Genomic DNA, 25,992 nt, shown 5'->3' with positions numbered 1-25,992 from the left:
TAATTTAAATAGTAGAGGCCAGGACTCCTACCACGTCTTCATGGGGCCTATAATGAGATGTGGGACATCTTAGACCCCACGGTCCCCACAGCTCCCTGGAGTCTAGCCACATCTAGGATTGTCTGCCAAAGATAAATCCTCACCTGGAGCTCCTGTCATCACGGGAGGGACCTGTGCCAGTTGGTATTTGTAAGGAAAGGATTCTCTATAGTGATAGGATATAATAAGAGACTTAATTGAATATTTAGGTGCCCATTAAGTATGGGCTGCCCAAGGTTTGCTAAAAGTGTAAACCTGTACAATGCTGTTAGTATAGAGGAGCAGCACAGCACCGTAGAGTGACTGAGATCTGGAGAGGCCCAGGTATGCATTTGAAGTTTCCACCTGCTCCTCATCAGCTTCTTGCCCCTGTGCATGAGACTGGGGCATGCTGATCCTCTGCACGTTCCTTGGCGAAGTGGAGAGAGCCACGGTGCCAGCCATGGGGTATCTCACGGTGTCATCATGAATATGAAATAGCACATGGAGTACGTTAAAGCTCTTAACACAGGCCAGCCATTGCCATCTTGGGAGGCCCTTGCCCTCAGAGCCTTGCCCAGTGTCAGGGGCTTGATGTGTGTCAGCAGAAGGACTCAGGCCTAGTGTGCTGAGGTAAAGGGGCCTCCGCGGTGCACTTACTTCACAATGTCCTCTTCTTTTTTCAGTTTCGTTCTTTTGTCCTCATAAACTGTGGAGCTAACGTAGACCTATTGGATATCCTTCAGCCCGATGAAGATGCCATATTTTTTGTGTGCGACACCCACAGGCCAGTCAATGTCGTGAATGTATACAATGATACCCAGGTAATGAGGCCTTTGGGGCCCATGCCTCGCCTGAGTTGTCCCATCAACCTGATTGTACCTTTTTATGCCACAGACAACGTGGCCTCTATCCACCTCCCCTACAGGAGTTGGAGCAGCCTGAGGACAAGAACTTGTCCATCTTTGATGAGAAGCGCGGCACCTTACCCTCGGAGGTGCTCAGAATGCATTTGTGGATTTGCTTGACCTGGGAGGTGGTGGGACCAGAACCTTGCCCTGAGTCTGCCCTTGGAGCTCAGGGCTGCCCAGTCTCGTTGAATATCAGGGAATCTCAGAGGCATTTGCCCTGTAAATGGGCTGGGACCTGCCCTGCCCATCTGAGGGTGGTGTAAGGACCAGCAAGACAGCAGTGGGAGAGGCCGCTGTGAGCCCGAGAGGGCGCTGCTGTGCTCACTCCTTGAACCTCCAACAGCGAGCACGGAGCCCAGCCCAGAGCAGCGACCTAACCGTTGGTCTTCACCTCCCACGCTGACAAAGGGTGGCCCCAGCATTCTCATGTGAAGGATCTCTCCAGGAGCAGTCGGCCTGGACCTGCTTTAGAGACAGAATGTACCCCATTAGGGGTGGCCTATCGTCATGTCTTTTGTCAGAGGCCAAGTCGTGGTGTGTTCATCTGTTGGCTGGGTGTGTGGCATAACAGGGAGCTTTTTTCCCAGACTTAAGTGACTATAGAGAGTTTTCAAACTTTTGCTGTTTCTATATACTATGCATTGCAACTCCAGTGCCTCACTGAGTGGAAATGAGAACAAGAAAATGCCTGAGAGGGGCTGGCCCCGTGGCCGAGTGGTTAAGTTCGCGCGCTCCGCTGCAGGCGGCCCAGTGTTTCGTTGGTTCGAATCCTGGGCGCGGACATGGCACTGCTCATCAAACCACGCTGAGGCAGCGTCCCACGTGCCACAACTAGAAGGACCCACAACGAAGAATATACAACTATGTACTGGGGGGCTTGGGGAGAAAAAGGAAAAATAAAAAAAAAAAATCTTTAAAAAAAAAAAAAAAGAAAATGCCTGAGAAGTCTGAAATTCTTCTCAGACAGGTGGTTATTTATATGTAGAGGAAACTTATGAGTCAGCTCATTAGAAAATAAGATTCTACAAGAGAAAAATGTATGATGAATAGTTTTCTGTCAAGGAGAGAGGAGAAACCTGATTGCTTTTTGTTTTAATTTTAGATCAAGCTACTCATTAAACAAGATGACGACCTTGAAATTCCCGCCTACGATGACATCTTTAGGGATGAAGAGGAGGATGAAGAGCACTCGGCTAATGAAAGCGACAAAGGATCAGAGCCCTCCGAGAAGCGGACACGGTTAGAAGAGGTAGGTTTGGGCCTCTCACTGCCGTCTTAAGGAACTTGTCACTCACAGAGGTCAGAGGTCAGCCTGGAGTCTGCTGGGCCCAGGCAGAGCTATAAGACAACAGGTGTGTGTGCTGCCTCTGGGCTCTGCTATCCCCTGGTTGTGTGGCTTCAGGCAGGTTACTGGACTTCTCTGAGCTACAGTTTGCTCATTTATCCAGTAGAATCCTGTCAGATGAAATGAGACTTAGGATAGCTCAGCTCATTGCCTAGATAGCAAACATTTTTAAAAAGCAATATGAAGAAATGATAAATAGCATGTCTCTCATGTTCCCGACTCCCCTCCAGATTCGCTCTCTGTGCGTCACCGTGGCGGAGTGACATGGGTCTGCTGCCCTCAGCCTGGCTTGGTCCCAGATGGTCATTCCAGGGCAAGCATCTCATGTGCAAAGATATGAGTGGTTTGTGCCTCATGAGCCTTGGGTCTAACCCACTTACCCAATCTGGGGCCTGGCCAGAGCTTGTGGCTTCTACTAGATGTAGGATTACAGATAGGCAGCAGCTGTTCGTGTAATATGAGGGCCTTGTTTTCTTGTAGTGCTCGGTGTTGAAGAAGCTGATGCCCGTGGCTCCTGGTCCTTGGTGTGCATGCTGAAATTTGCCTCTGGAATGTTTTAGGGTCTTCCCTTCATCCTTATCATCCTTGGCTTGACAAGGGCCTTTAGCAGAGCCCTTTAGAGCCATGTTTGGGACGTTCAGGGCACTGTCCATGTGGGGGCCGTGTCCTTCAAAGCTAGGAATGTCCTTAAACCTTCCTCCCTTCGCCCACTCCTTTCACTAGAGTTTCTGGTGGTCTGATCAGGGGCCTTTCAGACCTGCTCTGAGATTTTCTTTCCTCTTACCCGTTCTTGATGTGTTCTATTTTCCAGCAGACTTTTGGTCCTTATCCTCTAATCGTTGATTCCTAAGAGCTCTTTTTTGTCCTCTGAATGCTCCCTCTTTTTGATAGCAGCCTTAGCTATTGATGAATTGCTTCTCATCAGCCCACATGTCAATATCTGCTGGGATTTTCCCTGGAAACGTTCGTGTTCTGCAGATACGAGTCTTGGAATTCTCCACTCTGACTAATAAATACTTTTTCAACACCTATGTGCCAGGTACCCGTCAGGCTCCGAGGGTACCATGGGGAGAACAAAGTCCTGCTTTCATGAAGCTTCCTTTCCAGTGGGGGAGAGAGATAAGGACCATGTAAACAAGCACGGTTACAGGATGGTTTCAGGTGGAGATACATATTATGAGTAAAAATAAAGCAAGGTGGGGACTAGACAGGCAATGGGTGGCTGGTTTATGAAGGTGGCCAAGGACACTTGACCAGAGACCTGAATGAGGAGGTAAGGAGCCAGGAGGATTCCCAAGAGGGGTGTCCACCGCAGAGCGTCCACAGACGCAGGGCTCAAGGGGGAAGGACAGTTGATGGGGTGCGACCAACAGCGAAAATGAACGGGCAGGTGAGAACTGACCAGTGGGTTTGGCAACAAACCCGAAGTCCGTGGCCTTGGTGCAATGTAAGAACACATTAGAGCTTCCGTTTACGTGCTTAGCATGTCCATTTAAAATCTGAGTTTGTGAATGCTTTATATAATACGATATGGAATATGCATAATTTCTCGCTGACTTTTTATCTTGAAATTTTTTCCAAACATGTACAATTGTTAAAAGGATAATATGATGAATAGCCATATATCTTCCATCTAGATTCAACAATTGTTCACACTTTGCCACATCTGCCTTCTCGCTGTATAGCTATATATGCTTTATTTTTTGCTAGATCACTTGAGAATAAGTTACAAATACCATGACATTCTCCCCTAAATTCTTCCATATACATCTCCTAAGAATAAGGGGATTCTCCTTCATAAATACAATACTTTTATCACACATAAGAAATTAATAATGTCTTAATATCATTTAATATTCAAATCATATTTAAATTTATTTAATTGTCCCCAAAATAGATTTTGTAGCTGTTTTTGTCTCTGGACCATCACCCAGTCAAGGTTGGCACATTTGTATTTAACTGTTTCTTTATTGTCTTTTAACCTAAAACAGTACCCCATCTTTTTTTTTTCCTGTTTTGTTTTGAATAACATTAGAGGCCAGTCCAGTTTTCTAGTATTTATCACTTGTTTTTACGTAGAGTAATTTTATTGCTCCTCGTTCCCTGCATTTTCTATAATCTGTAAATTAGGGCTAGAGGCATGATTTTAATAAGATTTAGCATTTTTGAGAAGAATTTATATATCATTAAAATCTATACATGATTTATAAATGAACGTACATTAGAGGTATATTCTCAGAAATATTTTTATTAGTGGGACTGCACACTCGAGGAGGCTTAGAGACAACAGGCCATAAATAACATTTTCAAAGAGTTTTGCTATAAAGAGAGTCGAAAAGAAGGCATAGGGTCAAGAAAAGTGTTTGTCTTTTAGAGGTGGGACTAATTTAAAGCTGGGCCCGGCAAAGATGAGATTCCGCTGTAAAATGAATGTAATTACACTTACTCCACAGGTGCTGTTATATTGTTGTTCAGGTCACCTGGGTTCAAGTTTTGGATCTGCCATTACTAGCTATGTGACCTTAGGCAAGTGCCCTCTCTGTATCTCTGTAAAATAAGGGTAATATCATACTTGACTATTTTACTCCTGGTGTTTAACAAATGACTCCAAAACTTGCAGCTTAAAACAACCATTTTCTTAGGCTCATGGATTCCATGGGTCGGGATTTTGAGCCGAGCCTAGCAGGGATGCTGTCTCTTGGGGCTGGAATCTTGGGAAAGCTCATGGGCTCTCACGTCAAACACCCAGGCTTCTGGGATGGTGCCAAACCAGGACTGCTGATGCAAGTGCCTGCAGGAGGCCTTCATTACGCATGGCTTCCTCACAACACGGCATCTCAGACTCCCAGCATGGATGTTCCAGCCAACAGGGCAGCCGCTGCATGGCCCTCCTGACCAGTCTCAGAGTCCCCCAGCATCCCACAGCCACGAGGGGAGGGGGCAGGACTCCAGTGTACACTTTGGGGAGGGTCAAAGAATTCTCACATAGTGGGGGTTTTGTTAATCATCTTTTTTTGAGGTAATTTCTACATAATCAAATTTACCAGGTATAAAATTCATTGAGATTTGACAGATGTATAAAGTCATGTGACTACTAGCACTTCATAACAGAGAACAGTTCCTTCACCCCCAAAAAGTTCCCTCATCAGGACCTTTTGTTTTTTTATCGTTAAACTTTCTACTTTGAGATCATTGTAGATTCACATGCAGATGTAAGAAATAAGATAAAGTCACTTATATACTTAACCGACTTTCCCTCAATGGTGACATATTGCAAAACTCTGGTACGATATAACAACCAGGATGTTACCATTGATATAGTCAAGATATAGGACATTTCCGTCACCAGAAGGATGCTTCCTGTGGCCCTTTCATAGCCACACCTACTTCTCTCCTCCCCCACCCCCTCCTTAGCTCCTGGCAACCACTAATCTCTTCTCCATTTCCATAATTTTATCATTTCCATAATATTACATAAATGAAATCATACAGTATATAATCTTTGGGAGTTGGCTTTTTGCTTGGCATAATTCCCTGGAGATTCATCTAGGTTTTTGTGTGTTTCAATAGTTGATTCCCCTTTATTACTGAGTAGGCTTCCGTGGTGTGGATGGACCGCATTTTCATTTAGCCACTGAAGGCCAACCACTGAAGGACATCTGGGTTGTTTCCAGTTTCTGGCCATTATGAGTAGAACTGCTGTAAACATTGTATACAGGTTTTTGTGTCTGAGCACAAATCTTCATTTCTCTGGGGTAAATGACTAGAGTTCATTTGCTGGGTTGTATGGTAGTTACATGGTCAGGTTTTTACAAAAGTGCCAAACTCTTCCAGAATATCCGTACCATCTTACGTTCTGACCAACGATCCATGAGTGATCCAGTTTTTCCACATCTTTGCCAGCATTTTGTGATATCACTTTTTTATTTTAGCCATTCTGATAGGTTGTAGTGATATCTCATTGTGGTTTTAGTTTGCATTTCTCTAATGCAAATGATGTTGAATATCTGTTCATGTGCTTATTTGCCATCTGTATATCCTCTTGGGTGAAATGTCTCTTCATGTCTTTTGCCCAATTTCTAATTAAATTGTTTGTTTTTATACTGTTAAGTTTTATATATTCGAGATACTAGTATTTTGTCAGATGCGGTTTGCAGATATTTTCTCCCACTCTGTAGCTTGTCTTTTCATCCTCTTAACATGGTCTAATGCAGAACAAGTGTTTTTAATTTTGACAAAGTCCAATTTATTGATTTTTCCTTTTAAAGATTGTGCCTTTGGTGTCAAGTCTAAAAAGTCTGCCTAGCCCTAAATCCCAAAGATTTTCTCCTGTTTTATACTAAAAGTTTTATGGTTTTATGTTTTCCATTTGTGTCTGTGGTCCATTTTCAGTTCATTTTGTTTAAGGTGTGAGGTTTAGGTCAGTGTTCATTTATTTGTCTGTGGGTGTCCAGTTGTTCCAGCACCATTTGTTGAAAAGGCTGTCCTTCCTCCATTGAAATCAATATGGCATATTTGTGTGGATCTCTTTAGGGATTCTCTGCTCTATTCCATTGATCTATGTGTTTACCCCTCTGCCAAACCGCAGTCTTGACTGCTGTAGCTATCTATTAAGCCTTGAAATCAGATAGACTAAGTACTCCCACTTTATTCTTTTTCAAAATTGTGTTAGCTATTCTATGTCCTTTACCTTTCTATATCGTTTTTAGCATAATTTTCTTTATACTTACAAAAAATCTTGCTGAGATTTTTGACAGGAATTGCGTAAACCTGTATATGAATTTGGGGCAAGTTGACATCTTTATTGTGTTGAGTCTTGTAATCCATGAACATAGTATGTCTCTCCATTTATTTAAATCCTCTTAGATTTCTTTTATCAGCATTGTATGCTTTTCAGCATACAATCCTATACTGTTTTGTCAGATTCACATCTAAGTATTTCCCTTTTTTTGGAGTGATTGTAAATGATGTTGTATTTTAATTTTAATATCTATTTGTTCATTGCTAATATATGGAAGTACAATTGATTTATGTTTGTCTTATGTCTGGTGCCTTGCTGAGCTCACTTATTAGTGCGAGGAGTTTTTTGTAGATTCCTTGGGATTTGCTACATAGACAATTGTGTCATCTACAAATAGGGACAGTTTTAGTTCTTTTCTGATTTGTATGCATTTTATTTCCTTTTCTTGACTTATTACTCTGGCTGGAACTTCCAACACTGTGTTGAATAAGAGTAATGAGAGTGCACATCTTTGCCTTTTTGTGTTCATAGACAGAAAGCGTCCAGTCTTTCACCATTAAGTATGATGCTGGCTGTAGGGTTTTGTAGATGCTCTCTACCAAATAGAGGAAGTTTCCCTGTATTTCCCCCCCTTTTTTTTTTTGTTTTATCATGAATGGATGTTAAATTTTGTCTAGTACTTGTTCTGCACTAATTGATAAGACAGTGTAACTTTTCTTCTTTAACCTGTTAATATGGTGGATTATATTGATTGTTTTTTTTTTTTAATATTGAACCAGCCTTGCATCTCAGGAATAAAACTTACTTAGTCAGGGTATATAATTATTTTTATAACTTGCAAAATTCTATTTGCTAATATTTTATTAAGGATTTTGCATTTATTTTCATTAGGGATATTGGTCTGTAGTTTTCTTTTTTGTACTGTGTTTGTCTGGTTTTGGTATCAGGGTAATACTATCTTCATAAAATGAATTGGCAAGTGTTCCCTCTTTATTGTTTCCTTCCTTCTGCTTGCTTTGGTTTATTTTACTCTTCTTGTTCTGGAAGCAGCTTAGATTATTGATGTGAGACTTTTCTTCTTTCCTAATGGGTGTATTTAGTGCTATAAATTTCCCTGTAAGCACTGCTTTCAGTGTGTCCCATATATTTTTGATGTATTTATTTTCACTTTCATTCCCTTCTGTGTATTTTTTTTTAATTTCCCTTGGGACTTCCTCTTTGACCCATGGATTATTTTGAAGTATGCTGGTTAGTTTCAAAGTGTTTGGAGATTGTCCTCTTATCTTTTTTTTGTTTTTTTGGTTTTTTTTTTGAGAAAGATTAGCCCTGAGCTAACATCTGCTGCCAATCCTCCTCTTTTTGCTGAGGAAGACTGGCCCTGACTAACATTCATGCCCATCTTCCTCTACTTTATATGTGGGATGCCTGCCACAGCATGGCTTGCCAAGCTGTGCCATGTCCGCACCCAGGATCCAAACTGGTGAACCCCAGGCCGCTGAAGCGGAACATGTGAACTTAACTGCTGCGCCACCAGGCTGGCCCCTCCTCTTATCTTTTGATTATTAATTTCTAGTTTGATTCTGTTGTGGTTGAAGAATACACTCGATGTGATTTCAGTTCTTTTACATTTGTCGAGATTTTTTTTTATGGCCCAGGATATGATCTATCTTGATATATGTTCTGTGACCATTTGAAAAGAATAGGTATTCTACTGTTGTAGAACAGAATGTTCAACAAGTGTCAGTTAGATACAGTTGGATGATGGTGTTGTTGAGTTCTCTTTCCTTGCTGCTTTTCTGTCTAGCTATTCTATCAATTCTGAAGAGAGAGATGGTGAAGTCTCCAGCTATAATTGTAGATTTGTCATTTTCTCCTTTCAGTTCTATCAATTTTTGCTTCACATGTTTTACAGCCCCGTTGTTTGGTGCACAATACATGTTTAGAATTGTTGTGTCCTCTTGGTTGACTGAAATTTTTATTATTATTTAGTATTTCTGGTCATTTTCTTTGCTCTGAAGTCTGATTTATCTGATAATAATAGTGCACTCTTGTTTTCCTTTGATTAATGCTTGCATGCTTTATCATTTACCACCTTATACTTTCAACCTACCTATATTGTTATATTTGTACTGAGTTTCTTTAAAAAAAGGCAATGGGGCTGGCCCAGTGGCGCAGCAGTTAAGTGCCCACATTCCACTTTGGCTGCCCAGGGTTTGCCAGTTCAGATCCTGGGTGCGGACATGGCACCACTTGGCACGCCATGCTGTGGTAGGTGTCCCACATATGAAGTAGAGGAAGATGGGCATGGATGATAGCTCAGGGCCAGTCTTCCTCAGCAAAAAGAGGAGGATTGGCAGCAGTTAGCTCAGGGCTAATCTTCCTCAAAAAAAAAAAACGGCAAAAGATTTATATTATCTGAAGAGAAATCAGAGTATATGAGTTTCTTTAAATAGCATAGAGTTGGATCATGTTTTTTTTAAAGCTAATCTCTGTCTTTTAATTGATGTGTTTAGACCATTTACATTAATTTTAATTATTGATAGGTGAGGGGTTAAGTCTGACCTTTTTATTTTCATTTTATATTTTCTATTTGTTCTCTGTTTTTCATATCTGTTGGCTTTTTCTTTTTTTTTTTAGAATTCTGTTTTGATTTACCTCTAGTGTTTGTGTATCTGTTTGTATAATATTTTTAGTGGTTGCTGCAAGTGTTACTTATATATCCTTAACTTATCACAGTCTACTGGCATCATCATTGTACCAGTTTGAGTTCAATGTAGAAACCTTATCTTCCTTCACGTCCCTTATTCTCCCCAGTTTGTAATATAATTCTCTTAAACATTTCCTCCACATACATTTAGAACCATATCATACAGTGGTATAATTTTTGCTTCAATAATCAAGCATGATTATAAAACTCAAGAGAATAAGGAAAGCCTATTGTATTGACCCAATTTTTGCTTGTCATGTTTTCTTCCATCCTGATGTTCCAAAGTTTCTTCTTTTGTCATTTCCTGTCTGTTTACAGAACCTCCTTTAACCAACTTTTTTTTAGGGCAGGTCTGCTGGCAATAAATTCTCTTAGCTTTCCTTCTAAGAATTTCTTGATTTCCCTTTATTCCTGAAAGATATTTTCATTGATTGTAGGATTTGGGATGAACAGTTCTTCTTTTCTTTCAGCACTTGAAAAATGTTATTTAACTTCAATTTTAAGAAAATAATTTAAAAAGAAAAATGGTGTGCCACTTCCTCTGGCCTCCATGGTTTCTGACGAGAAATCTATCATTCAAACCGTTTCTCTCCCATAGGTAAGATGTCATTTTTCTTTTGCTGTTTTTGATATTTTTTGTCTTTAGTGTTCAGAAGTTTAGTTATAATGCGTCTTAGTGTGGATTTCTTTGGGTTTAGCCTTTTTGCGATTCAGTCAGCTTCTTACATCTATAGATCTATGTCTCTTGCCAAATTTCCAGCCATTATTTCCTAAAGTTCATTTTCATCCCACCTTCTTTCTCCTCTCCTTCCAGGACACCGATGACAGAGTGTCAGGTCTTTCATTGTAGTCCTGCATGTCCCTGAGGCTCTCTTTACTTGGGTTTTTTTCAGACGGGTTTTTCCCTGTTGCTCAGACTGGGTAATTTTTATCATCGTATCTGCTGATTCACTGCTGGTGTTTTTCTCTGTCTCTCCATTCTGCTCTTGAGCCCATGCACTGAGTTGATATTTCACTTATTGTACTTTTCAGTTCTAAGTTTTGATTTGGTTCTTCTTTCATCGACCATTGCTTTGCTGAGGTTTCCTATGTTTTCATTTGTTTCAAGCGTGTTTGTAATTGCTTGTTGAAGCATTTTTGTGATGGCTGCTTTAACGTCCTTGTCAGATAATTCTGACTTCTCTGCCGTCTTGGTGTTGGCATCTGTGGATTGTCCTCTTTTATTCATTTTGGGATCTTTCTGGTTCTTGGTATGATGAGTGATTTTTTCAAATGAAACCTGGACATTTTTGTGTTATAAGACTCTGTGTCTTATTTAAGTCTTCTGTTTTATCTGCTTTCTCTGACACCACTCTGGCAAAGGAGGGAGGAGGTGGTGTGGCCTCTTGACAGCCAGGTGGAAGTACAAGTTCAGGTTCTCCTTGACCTCTGTTAACCCCCGAGAGGAGTGGCTCCTTGTTAGCACTGGGCAAGGAAGGTCCAGGCTCCCTATGTGGCCTCCTCTGACACCCCAGTGGGGGTGTTGGGAGATATTACAGGTAGAAGGTGGAGCTGTTACAGGTGGGAGGCGCTCACAAGGGTAGGAGTCTAGGCTCCCCCTCGGCATCTGCTGGGCGGGGGGGGTGGGGCACAGTGTTGTTGATGGTGGTGACTGGAGTAGAGCAGTTATTGTCTAAAAGTTTTCTCTCTTTTGAGGTTGCTCCTTCCTGGTCCTTTGACTTTGGGGGGGGATTTTTTTCTCTGTACCTCTTAGCGTTTTCAGGTTGCCAGCTTCTTCAGCTCCATGTCTGGGATATATGAGCCATAAAGAAAAACCAGAGAACTCATTACCGTGTAATTTCTCAGTCCCGGAGGCCCTACCTGGTCAGCCTTCCTCTCCACCTTTTAGAGTCTTATTTTGTTTGTTTCATAGATAACATCCAGATTTTTAGGTGTAGTTAGTGGATGTATAAGGCAAGATACATCTGCCCCATCTTTCTAGAAGCAGCAGTCTGGGGTGTATGGATTTTAAAACTGCCACATTCACTACCTCTTGCTTTGTTGTGAGAACTGATAATGAGGTTATGCCTAGAATCAGAATACTTGCTGGTAAATGGTAGGATGGGAGAATCACAGCTCTTATTAATCTGGGGAGAAAGCCAGTGTGAGGTGTGGGCGTATCCTGGGCACACGTGGTGAGGGTGACAGAGAGCGGGCGAGGACACAGGCACTGAGGAAGCCTCTGTTCCCGTCCACAGTGTCTGAAGTGCCGACGGGCCAGAGGGGTCCCAGCCACACCTGCCTCGGCACCATCCTTCTCCAGGAGCAGGCTGTGGTAGGCACTGGGATGAGCCAGGTTTCCCTTAGGGATCAGAGCCCAGGGGCTTCTGCCCGGTGGGGACCTTCTCAGGCTATAGAGATGATTCCTGGCTCATTTGCTCACCCTTTTCTCTTTGTCACTACCTCAGGAAATAGTGGAGCAAACCATGAAGAGGAGGCAACGAAGGGAGTGGGAGGCCCGGAGGTGAGTGTGCTTCAAGCAGCAGCCCCCATCACAGAGCCCACACCCCCATCACGGAGCCCACTGCTCCTTCTCAGAACCCATGCCCCCGTCACGGAGCCCACTGCCCTGTCACAGAGCCCACGCCCCTGTCACGGAGCCCACTCCTTTGTAACAGAGCCCATGCCCCTGTGGGACTCGGGTCCCTGGCGCCTGTTTTTTTCCCTGGGGGCTGCATGCATGTTTTTCCATTTTAGGCTAGTTCGTTTAGTTTGGAACCTCTGGGCCAGTTGCTGCAGGAGAAAGCGTGTGGCTCCTGAGTTTCAAAAGAGCTCTGCATCCCCTCCATGTCACTATCTGGTCCCATGAGAGACAAGCCCAGACCCAAAGGTCTCCCAAATATATGCTGTCCGTCAGGCCCCTAGTTCTTTATTTTCATAGTTTTCTAGATCTAGATACTTGTATTTCAAAATTCTTACAGATGACATCAACACCAGTTGTGTAAAACCTTTCATAGAAAGAAAAGTATGAAAAGGAAACTAACATCTATAATTCCACTCCATACTGCAAATTAGAAAACTGAAGTGCTTTAAAATGAAAACGTTGGCAAGGTTATTCTAGCTTGAGGTGAACATGCAGCAGAGTTCTTGGGCTGGGGGCTCCTTGCTGTCCTAGTCCTTGAAGGTCTCCTGGGTGTCCCAGCACCCCCCCGTCTCCTCTGTTCCAGCTGAGGGCGTGTGCTCAGCACCCCCCTCTTGGAAAGATGAGGGAAAACCATTTCAAGAAATGTAAGGAAAATTTTCACTAATGGGAAGAGATTCTCGCTTTGGATTGATCTTCCTGGGTTATCCATACCTTGCATATTTTACATAATCACACCAGTTTTGCATTTTTCGACTTAATGTAACCATAGTTCTGAACAGCCTTTATAAATGGCATAGTACGTAATTGGCCATTCCCCTTCTTTTTTGAACCAGAAGTTACTTCCAGCATTTTCTGTGACAAATAAGGCTGTGGTGAACAACCTTATACACAGAGGAATTTTGTCTTGCTTGTTCCTTTGAATGGTTGTCTTGGGATAATTTCTCAGAAGCAGGATTCTAGGACTATGCCACTGTACGTCTCCCATTGTCACAAGTGGATTGCATCAGTTTTGTTCCCTTCCCAGCATTGTGCATACACTCTCTGCGAAAGAGCCAGTAAGTGAAAACAAAGAGTACCATGACTTAATCGCATTTCTCTGAGTACTGGTGAGTTTTGGCATTTTTCCAAATGTTTGCTTCCTATACTGCTTGCTGTTGAAGACCTGTGTTTTGTGTCATTACAGAAGAGACATCCTCTTTGACTATGAGCAGTATGAATATCACGGGACGTCGGTAAGCACGGAGAGGTGGAATTCACCACAAAGTTCTGACTCGGGCTCAGTGTCCTGAAACATGAGGACTGAGTGCAGGTTTTAGAGCCACGGAAGCCTGGTTTGAATCTGAGCCCCATAGCTTCCCACTGTGTGACCTTGGGCAGGTGGTGCAGCCTCTTTGAGCCTTAAACCCCTCCTTCTCTGTAACAGAAGATAACAGTCCTCATTTCAGAGGCAGTTGTTACGATGGTCCCTCACATCCAATATGTGCTCAAGAGCAGCAGCTGTTGTTCTTGTTTATCATCAAATATACAGAACGAGTTTGTATTAGTCTCTGTGCAAGAAGCTAAAACTCTAGACTAAGAAAGGCTCATCAGCCTGTGTGTTACAGAACAGAATTTCATACAGAAAACCTGCTGTGTTGATTCTGATGGTGTTGAGCTGAGCCCAGGGCCTTAGAAGCCCAAGAAGATAAGTTTCCAGTAAAGTGCCCATGTTTCGTCTTAGAATTTGACCCGAGGGCCTTGGACTCTGAGCATCATATTTCCAGTGTCCCTTTTATGTCAAGGTCCCATTGTCCTTTGAAGGGCCATCCTCTTACCCTCTCTGCTCTGCCCTGGCACATGGGAAATTCTGAGCAGTGGGTGGGTTGGATGGTGCTCACTCTGAGAAGGTGTGGGTGGGACGGCAGGTGCTGGCCAGAGACATGGATGGTTCCCTTGGAAATCCTCCCTGGGGGGCAGCCCAGCATCTCACAGCTAAGGGAACTTTAGAGTCTTCAAGCGAGATATTGATCCTCCGTCCTCGTCTCCTCCCAAAACCCAGACCCTCTGCTCACAGGAAGTTAGATGCTTCCATCAGTCGACAGTCCTGTTAGGGGGTCCTGAGGCCCTTTCCTCTTTAATGTCCAAGTAACTGGAACCAAGGCCCTGTCTCACCTGGCTTTCTCAGGATTTGTGCAAGGCCACCAGCAAGCCAGGAGGAGCATGTGGAAGCAGGGTCATGCAGATGACAGGGTCCCCAACCTCCCAGCTTCAGTGCCTCCCTCAGGCATCACTGAGGCACCCAATGAGATGTCTGGAGGCCCCAGCTTAGCACTGCACCTGGCTGCCCCGCCCCCCAGCTGCATGATGAAGTGTGCACACAGTACTGACTTGAGTTAGCAGAGGAGACGGTGTGGGTCAGTTGAGTTACTCCGTCTTCTTCCCTTGGTTTAGCCTGGAGTCCACCCACGGGCCCTTGCCAGGCAGACCCTCAATCTGCAGGGGCTCAGCCAGAGCTCCAAGCAGGTCTGGCCCAGCTGTGTGCCCAGCCCCAGCGTGCGCTCTTTCCATGAGCACAACTGCCTTTGGCCTCAGGCTTCTCTCTTTCTTGCAGTCAGCCATGGTGATGTTCGACCTGGCATGGATGATGTCCAAGGACCTGAATGACATGCTATGGTATGTAGGCCCCAGTCAAGGTCAGTGCCACATGTGGCTGGCTACCTTCTCGGCAGCTCTGTCCTCCCACAGTGAGGGCAGGGTCTGGAGGGAGACGTCACCATGTGGTCTGCACCAGGAACATCAGGCACAGCCCCCTTCTGGGAATGTGGACGGCTCTGGTCTTCCTAAGTGTAGGCTCCCGGCTGCACGCAAACTTGCGGGGTGCAGAGTGCAGAGGGTTGGAGCGGGGTTGGGGCGCTCCGCCGTTCCCACCCTGCTGCTCAGCCTTGCTGCCCAGGACATTTGGGAAACAGAAGGAGCATGAGATTTAAATGAAGCAGCCCTTTCTAGACATCTTGGCAGCCCTGGCGCGTGGTGAGACCCGACGCAGGAAGAGCCATTTGGCTGCAGGGTTTGCCGCATGGACTGCAGCGGGACCCTCGGCCCGCTGGGTGCTGTAAAACTCCCAATGTGCTGTGACTCATGTTGGTTTAGAAACTAAACCTGCAGAGTCTTTCTGAGTGAAGAAACCGTAGGTCTGGCCTGCTCCACCCCCTCAGCCCTCACCTGCAGATCCTGGTTTTCTCCCCTGCAGCATGGTGGTCTCACAAGGCCCCTTCTGGCCCTGACTCCCTAGCACGGGGATTATAACGCCTGCTCTGATGCAGGGCCTCAGGACAGCTGGGGCCAGGGCAGGGCCTGGGCACTGTCTAAGGCTAGGCCCAGGGGGCTCTGTCATTGCCCCAGGCCGGTGCCTGGTGCATGTCCACCCGCCATCCTCAGCAGCAGGCTCAGCCCTCATCTCGGGTCCCCTCCACAGTGTGGACAGACAGCCCTGGCACCCTGACACAGGGCTGGTTTGTGCGTTGAGGGCTCCCGCAGTAAGGCCAGGTGGGAGCCTGTCACGGGCCCTGTAGCCATGGGCACGTGCAAGCCACATCAGCATCCGGGAGCCTTTAGTGGGTGCCTGCTGTGTGCTCAGTGGTGCCTTCAGCATCCCACCCACTGTGAGCTCCTTCAGTTAGCGGTGATGTCCGGATATACCCCTGTGAAATGCCTCCAGAAAACTCCAGAAAGGGCATAAGGACAAATGCAAAATAACCTGGTATAAATGCACACATGGAATGTGGGGAGGAGGTGGAGTTGGTCAGGGAAGACAACTGGGGACAGGGGGGCTCTTTTTTTTTTTTCCTGGTGAAGAAGATTGGCCCTGAGCTAACATCTATTGCCAACCTTCTTTTTTTCCCCCAAAGCCCCAGCACGTAGTTGTATATCCTAGTTACAAGTCATTCTAGTTCTTCTCTGTGGGATGCTACCAGAGCATGGCTTAATGAGCAGTGTGTCCATGCCCAGGATCCGAACCAGCGAACCCTGGGCCAGTGAAGCAGAGCAAGCAAACTTAACCACTTGGCCACTGGGCCAGCCCCACACCAAGGTAGCCTTTTCTGAGGAAATCCTTCTGAGGCAGAAGGGGCATTGTGTTGGGGGATGTGGTGGGGTACTCCGGCACCCTGCCCCCCAAAAGGTGAACCTTCCAGGGCCTCTTCCATCTTACTCTGCATGCAGCATCCCTGCCTGTTCCTGGCTGTGGGCCTGTAGGGGTATCTTGAAGGATGGCACCTGGGGACCAATGGGGATCACAGCTGGGATGACTAACCACACCTGGGGTCCTGGTCACTCCTGCTATGGGCCAGCCGTGATCCCAGGGAGGTCAGGCCCAGCCTGGGTCTCCCATATCTGATCCACAATAGATGAGCTTAGAGGGAGGAGCTTGGAAGGTTCTTAAGTGGCCTAAATGCTGTTACTGTGTCCTGCCATTTTCCATGGGAAGGACAGGGAGATGTGGACATGACTGGGGTCTGCTGTGCTGCGGGTGTATCTCAGAGGGTGGGGGATGTGAGGGTCTCAGGGAGGTGGTGTGACATGCCAGGGTCTGCCAGCGCCTGAGTGTGGCTGTCTCCCACAGTGCCTTGGTGGCAGGACGTGGGTGGAGAGCCAGGACACAGTGGAGCCCTGCCCACATCAGGCCTGCCATCCTCGTCCCAGGAGATCTCCCTCCTTGTGTACCCATAGCTCCCACAGTGGTGATACTGTACTGGGAGCCCTGAATCACCCCCTGTAACCTATCCACTCTGCAGAGAGGAGACACCTGTCTGAGGGCAGGCCTGGGCCTGGCCATGCTGACAGGACACTCCTGTGAGTGGCGCCTGTCCTGCCCTGTTCACCACTCCATTGCCCTCTCCTCTCTTTCCAGGTGGGCCATTGTTGGACTAACGGACCAATGGGTACAAGACAAGATCACCCAGTAAGGACGCACTCCCTAGGGCTGTCCAAGGTCAGCCCGTTCTGTGACAACATGCATGGCTTGTCCACAACCCAAGTTTGCAGTAGGGAGACGGGTGGCAGCATCACCTTAGAGCCCCACGGAGGAAGGGGCTGGCCTTGGGTCTGCATCATTGTCACCGAGGAAGGGCTTAGTACTGGGACCTCTGGCAGAGTAGTGTGTGACCTTGTGTGGACGCTTTGTCCACCCTCAGGGAGCCCAGCAGGTGGAGCCAGAGGTGAGAGGAGGGAGCGCAGTCTCCCACCCTTGGAGCCCTATGCTGTGGGCAGGGCTGGGCGCAGAGCTGGCCCGTGCACAGCGGACACAGGTCGGAGGATGTGAGGGCCCTGAGCATCCTGCCAGAGGAGTGGGTCTGAGCTCAAAGGCAAGGAGAGGGCTGGAGACGGCTGCGAGGAGGGCAAGCATGGAGCTGAATCTTGTTTTGCCCCTCAATGGGCAGGCTTTGGTGCTCCCCAACTGTCTGACTCCAACGGTGGACTAAAGGGCTGCCCCAGAACGCAGGCACCGGGGAGGGCCAGGGTGCCGGCACCCTCCTTCGTCCCCACTCCTCTGGTGGCTGTCAGGTGGGGACTCTAAGGGAATTGACAGGGACCTTGACCCCCAGATGCTAACCCTGTCCCAGGGACCTGAGCCTGGCATGGCCTCCGCGTACAGTTCATAGAAGCCCCGTGTCCCGCTTTCCTGCCTCCTCCAACCCCACCCTGCCTGTCCAAGTTCTGTGTAATGGCCTAGGGTCCAGGAGGGTCCTGATTCTCAGGCCTGGCGTGCCTCCTGGATGTGTCACCTTGGCCCGGCCTGCCGTCTTCCTGGGCCTCACTCCCCTTCTCTGTTAAGGATAGCATGGGGTGTGCACAGCACCAGGCACGGTCCCTGGCCTGTGGCCGCCCCTCGAGTGAGGCCCCTCTCCCGCTGTGCTCAGGAACACTTCCTATGCAGGGTCTGTACCTTCTGCTGTGGATTCTCGTCACTTTGGGGTTTGTCCACTTGACCGTGACCGGCGGGTGGCCCCGTGGCCTCCCACAGTGCCCACCCTCAGGAGGTCTCAAACAAGTGATGATGGGGCAGCTGCCGCCCAGAGGAAAATGCAAGTGGGAGGCGGGCAGGAGCCCACCCCTTCCAGCTCTTTCCACTCATGTACCCCCAGCTGCCTGGAACAGCTGCCACTGTCCTGCTTGGTTTCCATGCAGAGGTGGCAGAGTTTCCTCAGTCCTGGACGGGAACAGCCATGTGGTGGGCCGGCCCCTGAGCCTCCCGGAGTGGGGAGGCCTTGAGGGAGGGAGGGAAACCACATGGCTGGGCTCCATGTGAGGGGAGATGGGAGCCCCCCAGGCACAGTGCTTTCCTTCCAGGATGAAGTACGTGACTGACGTTGGTGTCCTACAGCGCCACGTGTCCCGACACAACCACCGGAACGAGGATGAGGAGAACGCCCTCTCTGTCGACTGCACACGGATCTCCTTTGAGTACGAGTATCCTTGAGGCTCCAGCTGTGAGGTGCAGGCAGCACCCCTGCCCTCAGAAGTTTTGCTCAGCAGTGCACTGTTTGCTGTGTCACCTCTGCAGGCCCCAGCCCATGTTGCCCATGGGTGGCATGTTCTCGCCACAGAGCTGCAGGTCTGGGTTGTGTGGCTGTGGCTGCTGTGTCTCTGGGACAGGCAGCAGATGGGACGAGAGGCTTTGGGTAAAGGGGCCCTGGCGTGCTGCCCGGGCTGGGCAAAGCACTGGGTCCTGGGCAGCAGGCTCTGTCCTGGCTGCTCTGTGTGGCTCTGGCTCCTAAGTGCCAGCACTGTGTTTAGAAGCATCAAGCATCTCTGTAGGGCTAACTGTGGGCCTGGTGCTAGGTCCGTGCGGGTGAGTGCCGTGGTCCACCTAGGCAGTACAGGCAGTTAAGCACTGTTCACAGACCGCTGCCAAGCCAGTCAGGGAAGAAGCCAGCCAGAGTATGATTACAGAGTGCAACATTTCACGAGGAGAATGTGAGTGTCGATGAAGTGATCAGGCAGCCCTCAGACCGCAGTGCTCAGGAAAACCTTGGGGAGGCGCCATCTTAGGCCAAGACTCAGCCATGTTCGGTGGTAGGGGGAACAGCCTGGGCAGAGGCCGTGGCTGTGCAAAGGCCCTGAGGTGAGCTCAAGGAAGGGGCTGGAGAGATGGGTAGGGTCTGAAGTTCAGACAGGCCAGAGCTGATGGCTCTGTGAGCCCAGAGCAGTGACTTGAGTTCAATTGTGGGTGTTTCAAAGGTCCCGGGACTGGTGACTAGGAGCAAGGAGACAGGATGGTGGCTCAGGCCAGACTGTGGCAGCAAGCATGAGGTGTGGCCAGGGTCGCTGCTTTGGTGGTGGATGGAGTGGTGGCAGGGACAGTGCTGCCCTGTACCTGTGCTAAAATGGCCAGGGACAAGTAAACGTGAGTTTGGACAGGTCAGGTGGGAGGTGCCTGTGACAAGTGTAGGAATAGGTGCTGGGTGTGGACCAGCCCAGCTCCAGAGAGGGTGGCTGCGTCCGGCATACAGGGGCCCACCAGGAGCCAGGTCCTGACACGTGACATGCAGGCCCCAGGACGTGCCTGGGGAGTGGGCAGGGAGGACAGCAGCTGTCCTGTTGAGAGGGGCAACACTGAGGACAGAGCCCACTGTGTGCCCAGAGGCTGGGCCTGGGGGGCCGGTGTGTCGGCAGGAGCAGTGGCAGGGCACCACTGTGACCTCAGGATGGAGGCAGGGCTAGCCTGGCGTCCTGCCAAGACCCTTGGGGTGTAGGAGGGAAGGCCTGCTGGGGGGCAGGACTGTCCTCATGCACAGCCACGCTCATGGCCCCATGAGTGGTGAACGGCACGTTCAAGAAGAGGTGTGGGGATGAGGCCTTCACTGAGGGGGTCTCAGCAAAGGCACGAGTAGGAGGGAGGGCAGGCAAGGTAGAGCACACAGGGGGCAGACGGGATGACCGCCTGGGCTGGCAACGCCCTATTGGGCCTCCCAAGCCCTGTGTGGCCACAAGGGCTCTCTGTGAGCACAGTCCCTGGACTCTCAGAATCCCTGCCCCTCGGTTTCCTTGTCTGTCCAATGGGGATAATGGTGTGTGCCCCCCACCTCACAAGCTCCCTGTACTGGTCAAATCAGAGAGCTCCAGGTCACTCATGTGATAGCTAGTTGTGCAGGCACGCCCTGCGCGTGGAGCTGACCGTCTGCTAGAGAGTCTGTAGGTGGGCGTCAAGGGGTGGGTGGGGCCGTGTCCTGCCCAGGCCCTGGGTCACTGTGCGGCCACAGCCTCCTTGACTGCAGGCCCAGCCTCCGCCTGGCGCTCTACCAGCACTGGTCCCTCCATGAGAGCCTGTGCAACACATGCTACACTGCGGCCAGGTTCAAGCTGTGGTCGGTGCACGGGCAGAAGCGGCTCCAGGAGTTCCTCGCGGACATGGGGTGAGTGACCACCTCACCCATAGTCCCCAAGGGAAAAGCACCTCCCCTTCATCATGACCGACTTGGCGGTATCATCCAGATGCTGCCTGCTCCTGCCCTAAGTTCCTCACCTCGAGGTCGTCTGGAGGCCCCCACCAGGGCATCCCCTGTTGGCCTGCGGGGCCGTCAAGGGGCTCTTCCCCTCCGTCGGTGTCTCGATTTAAAGCCAGGTTGCTCGTGTGACCAGCACTTGCTGTCCTTCCAGTCTTCCCCTGAAACAGGTGAAGCAGAAGTTTCAGTCCATGGACATCTCTTTGAAGGAGAATTTGCGGGAGATGATTGAAGAGTCTGCAAATAAATTTGGGTAAACACATATTTTTCTTATTAAGCTTCTTTAAGGCTTCAGCTTTAACCACATTCCTAAAATAACGCAAAAAACCCCAAGAATACACAAATGAGCATGACCTGTCTAGCCTCTCCCAAAGTGCGTTCCCTTTGGGTTAAAAATCAGACTTCTTAAAGTGCCTGAAAGGTCTAGAGTCCTTAAATCCTGGGGCCAAGGTGTGGACCTTTGAGGGCGACCCAGCCTGTCCCTCCCCGGACACAGGAAATGGGCCTGAGAAGGGCCGACTGGGGCCAGGCTCAGGCAAGCTCTGCCCGCCCGCATCCTCCGGCACTGCTGAGGGACCCATGCCTGGCATCCAAGGGCTCAGGAGAGGACCACACACATCCCGGCCCGGTAGCTTATTCCCGCCCTGCCCCCAACCAGCTGAGCAGCTTTGGAGGAGGCCTTCGGTGCTCTGGGCTGCAGGGCTGGTGTGCCTGAGCCTTCTGACCCCTCCATTCTCTGACCAGAGAGACTGTGCTGCAGAGCATTCACGGGGGCCTGGCCTGGAGGGAAGAACTCACTCCCGCACATGCAGCCTCACAGCCGCATCACTTCCTCTCATTGCAGGATGAGGGACATGCGAGTACAGACTTTCAGCATTCATTTTGGCTTCAAGCACAAGTTCCTGGCCAGTGATGTGGTCTTTGCAACCATGTCGCTAATGGAGAGCCCCGAGAAGGACAGCTCAGGAACAGATAACTTCATCCAGGCTCTGGACAGCCTCTCTAGGTAGAGGGCATGACCGTGGACCTCCATCCCCTTGGGCCACCTCTGGCCCTCAGCCTCACCACCCAGGGAGGCAGCTTGCATGGACCCCCCCCACCCCGGGGCGTGGGAGTGACTGTGTCCTGCGGAAACTGTTTGGGTGCCAATTGGAGCCACTGTCCACCCGAGCCAGGGCTGCACAGGACACGTTTCCTGCCCGTCCTCAGTATGTGCCACTTCCTCTTGAATCCTTTTCATCTCTTCTTTTTCCCTTTTGATTTGTAAAATTTTCTCCTTTTTCATCTCTTAAGGCATTATTTGTAGTGTTCATTCTTGTGTTTCTTCTAGTTTAGTTTTCTTATCTCGATTATTTTTCTTTTATTTCTGCTTTTTTCTTACCTCACTTCCTGAGATGTCTTATATTATTTTTCTAATATATTTTAGCTTGTTTTGACATAGAACATGATAGTTTGGATCTTTGGGCATGTCAGGGGCATGCTGGTCTGCTCCTTCGCCTCCTTTTTCTTGGTAACTCTGAGAGGATTTGACCTTAGTACTTGTCTATTGCTCATGTTTTTGTGAATTTAGTTTCCCTGACTTTTTAGGAGGAGGCATGATTCTGACAGCTGTTCTAACTTCAGAGAGCTGCCACTACCGTTATTTTTGTGTGGAGTTAAAAAACGTAGGGGCCTGCTTTCTAAGGTTTCCTGCTCCTGTTCCCTAGCACACAGTTTTTAAACTGTGCTACATTTTCATTGCCCCAAAAAGAAACCCCGCTCCCCTTAGCCATCACCTCCCAAATCCCCCATCTCTCCCAGTGCTAGGCAACCACTAATCTACTTTGTCTCCATAGATTTGCTGCTATTCTAAACATTTCGTATCAACGAAATCAGACAATATGTGATCCTTACTGGACTGCTTTCTTTCACTTAGAATAATGTTTTCAAGGTTCATCCATCCATGTTGTAGCATGTGTTAGAATTCTAATGATGAGCAGCTTTTCACTTGCTTATTGGCCATTTGTATATCTTGTCTGGAGAATTGTCTATTTGAATCCTTTGTCCATTTTTAAATTGGATTGTATGTCTTTTTATTAGTGAGTTGTAATAATTGTTTTATATGTTATGAATACAAGTCCCTTATCAGATACATAATTTACAAATATTTTCTTCCATCTTGTGGGTTTTCTTTTTACTTTCTTGATGTTGTTCCTTGAAGCACAAAAGCTTTTAATTTTGCTGATGTCCAGGTTATCTATTTTTTTCTTTTGTTTCCTGTGCTTTTGGTGTCATATCTATGAAACTATTGCCTAATCCAAGGTCACAAAGATTCACACCTCTGTTTTCTATAAGAGTTTTATAGTTTTCGTCTTTACATTAGGTGCATGATTCATTTGAAGTTAATTTTTATGTCTGGTGTAGGGAAAGGATCCAACTCAATTCTTTTGCGTGTGGACATCCAATTGTTCTCACACCATCTGTTGACAGGACTTCTTTCCCCCATTTAATTAATTTGGCACCATGTTGAATATCAGTTGACCATAAGCAGAGGAATTTATTTCTGGACTCTCATTTCCGTCCCATCAATCAATATGTCTAAGCTTAAGCCAATACCATACTGTTATGATTACTCTAGCTTTGTAGCACGTTTGGACTATTCTGAGTTCCTTGAATTTCCATATAAGTTTTAGCATCAGCTTGACAATTTCTGCAAAGAAGTCAGATTGCATTGCATCTATAGATAAGTCTGGGGGTATTGTATCTTAGCAATATTAAGTCTTCCAATCCATGAGCATGGGATGTTTTTCCATTTACTTAGATCCTCTTTAATTTCTTTCAACGTTTTATAGTTTTCAGGGAATAATTTGCACTTCTTTTGTTAGATTTATTCCTAAATATTTTTTTGATGCTATTGTAAATTGACTTGTTAATTTCATTTTTTATTTGCTCATTGCTACTGCATAGAAATACAATTGATTTTTGTATATTGATCTTATATCCTGTAACTCGTTTATTAGTTCTAATAGTTTTTTAGTGGATTCCTTAGGATTTCCTATATACAAGATCATGTCATCTGCAAATAGAGATGGTTTTACTTCTTCCTTTCGAATCTGTGTCTTTTATTTCATTTTCTTGCTCGACTGCCCTGGCTAAAACCTCCACTACAATCCCAGTGCGTTTATGTCTGTATCTTCTCTTTCTTTTTCTATATTGTCTGTATCTTGTTCAATTTTGATTCCATTCTCAGCACTTTCTCCTCAGTGAGAGGCCCAGTGTGGAGAAGAGCTCTGGCCGGTCAGGTGGGACTTCCAGGTGCTAGACTGCCCCGGCCACCTGGTCTTTACCATGCCCCTTGCACTTTTCCACGGGCCCTTGCACTCATCTGCTCTTGGACAGGGCTAAACCCTTCTCAGTTTTAGCCACAGTTCCCCAGTTGCCTGGGGTTTCTCCTCATTCTTAGGTCTCAGTGCTTCTCTACTCCCTCCCACACTGACACCAACAATATGCCAGTCTTGTGGCCAGTTGGTGGTCTCTTTCCACCTGCTTAGATTTTGGAGTCTGTGGTGTTCCCTCATTCCCTTATTGTGTTGTAAATGTGAGTCCTAGTTTTTGGTTTTGTCATGTAGTTACTCTGTCGATTTTTGTCTAGAAATATGAGGAAATCCAAAAACTATTACCAATGCTGCCGCCTTTGTCCTGGAGTTGATGGGTCACTGTTAGCCATTGTCTCTGACTTCCTGCTATGACAAAAGAGCATTCATCCCACTTTTCTGCTCCTGCCCCTCCTGTCGGTATAGTTATGCACTATTTTTAGCTGCTTTGTAACTTTAACATTCTTATGCCTTGTTCTCTCGCCAGTGTCTCTTGTCTCCCTACTGCGTAAGAAAAAGATGTTAGCATCCCTACTTTTCTCCTTCCCCACACCTCACAGTTTCTGAAATCTATTTTTACATTTTCAAGGTTGATAACACTTAATCTTGGATTAGAGAATAGAATGCAAGTCACCTCATCTTTGGCTATAGGTTGATTCTAAATGGTGAAAATCAATGGTGTTACTTCATTGAGCTAATAAAATATGCCAGAATCGATCGTGTGCAGTGGTACCATACTTTCTGGTGCAGCTCTTTGTCTTCCTGGAACTGTTAATTGCCTCCTTTATCATATTCAGTTTCCCCAGTTCTCCTCCCAGCAGGTACCCCCGGAGCACCTTTCGTCCAGGAGAGCCTAGGGCTCTGTGTCCTGACCCCAGCCTGGACCCGCAGCTTTCCAGGCCTGCTGCCTGCTGCCACCACTGATGGCCCTGGACTGTGCCCCTGGCTTAGGTCTCCCATTTCTTGGGATCCTTGTCTTTGTTTTTTCACTCCTTTGTTTTGCTAGAGCAAAATTTTTTTTTTTAAAGATTTTATTTTTCCTTTTTCTCCCTAAAGCCCCACGGTACATAGTTGTGTATTTTTAGTTGTGGGTCCTTCTAGTTGTGGCATGTGTGATGCTGCCTCAGCATGGCGTGATGAGCAGTGCCATGTCAGCACCCAGGATTCGAACCCGTGAAACCCTGGGCCACCAGAGCGGAGCGCACGAACTTAACCACTCGGCCACGGGGCCAGCCCCCAAGAGCAAAATTTTTGAGTCAGTCTTTTTGGTTGTTTTTTGTGGTTGTTGAGGAAGATTTGCCCTGAGCTAACATCTGTGCCAATCTTCCTCTTTTTGCTTGAAGAATATTCGCCCTGAGTTAACATCATTGCCAGTCTTCCTCTTTTTGCTTGAAGAAGATTCTCCCTGAGCTAACATCTGTGCCAGTCTTCCTCTATTTTGTATGTGGGTCACTGCCACAGCATGGCCACCGACGAGTGGTGTAGGTCTGCGCCTGGGGACCGAACCCCGAGCCACTGAAGCATGTGAACTTAACTACTAAGCCATGGGGCCGGCCCCTTGAGTCATTTTTAAAGAAAGGACATATGTGAGGTAAACGTTCTGAGTTCTTGCATGTCTGACAATATGCTTGTTCTGCCCTTATCTGATTGCTGGTTTAGCTCAAATAGAATTTAAGGTTGAAGGTAATTTCCTGTTGAATGTGGATTCTATTGCTCCTCTGTCTTCCAGCAGCCAGTGGTGCTAATGAGAAGTCTGAGCCATTTTGGTTCTTGTTTCTTTGTGACTATGCCCCACCTTGCCTGAAGAAGCT

The 25,992-nt window shown here is 47.3% G+C and overlaps 1 protein-coding gene across 1 annotated transcript in view; it reads left to right on the top strand.

Annotated features, from left to right (window-relative positions):
• CDC45 (cell division cycle 45) overlaps positions 1-25,992 on the top strand; it is a 37,276-nt gene that overhangs the window by 1,651 nt on the left and 9,633 nt on the right. Inside the window, exons 4-13 of the mRNA XM_001488568.6 lie at positions 705-842; positions 2,032-2,178; positions 12,170-12,225; positions 13,529-13,577; positions 14,936-14,997; positions 17,234-17,284; positions 18,673-18,792; positions 20,607-20,738; positions 20,983-21,081; positions 21,673-21,834. Coding sequence (XP_001488618.1) covers positions 705-842; positions 2,032-2,178; positions 12,170-12,225; positions 13,529-13,577; positions 14,936-14,997; positions 17,234-17,284; positions 18,673-18,792; positions 20,607-20,738; positions 20,983-21,081; positions 21,673-21,834 — 1,016 coding nt within the window. The remainder of the gene's footprint in view (positions 1-704; positions 843-2,031; positions 2,179-12,169; positions 12,226-13,528; positions 13,578-14,935; positions 14,998-17,233; positions 17,285-18,672; positions 18,793-20,606; positions 20,739-20,982; positions 21,082-21,672; positions 21,835-25,992) is intronic.

This window comes from Equus caballus, chromosome 8 (assembly GCF_041296265.1).
Source record: "Equus caballus isolate H_3958 breed thoroughbred chromosome 8, TB-T2T, whole genome shotgun sequence".
Taxonomy (NCBI): Eukaryota; Metazoa; Chordata; class Mammalia; order Perissodactyla; family Equidae; genus Equus; species Equus caballus.
Note: the sequence above shows the minus strand (reverse complement) of the source record. Positions and strands in the feature narration are given on the sequence as shown.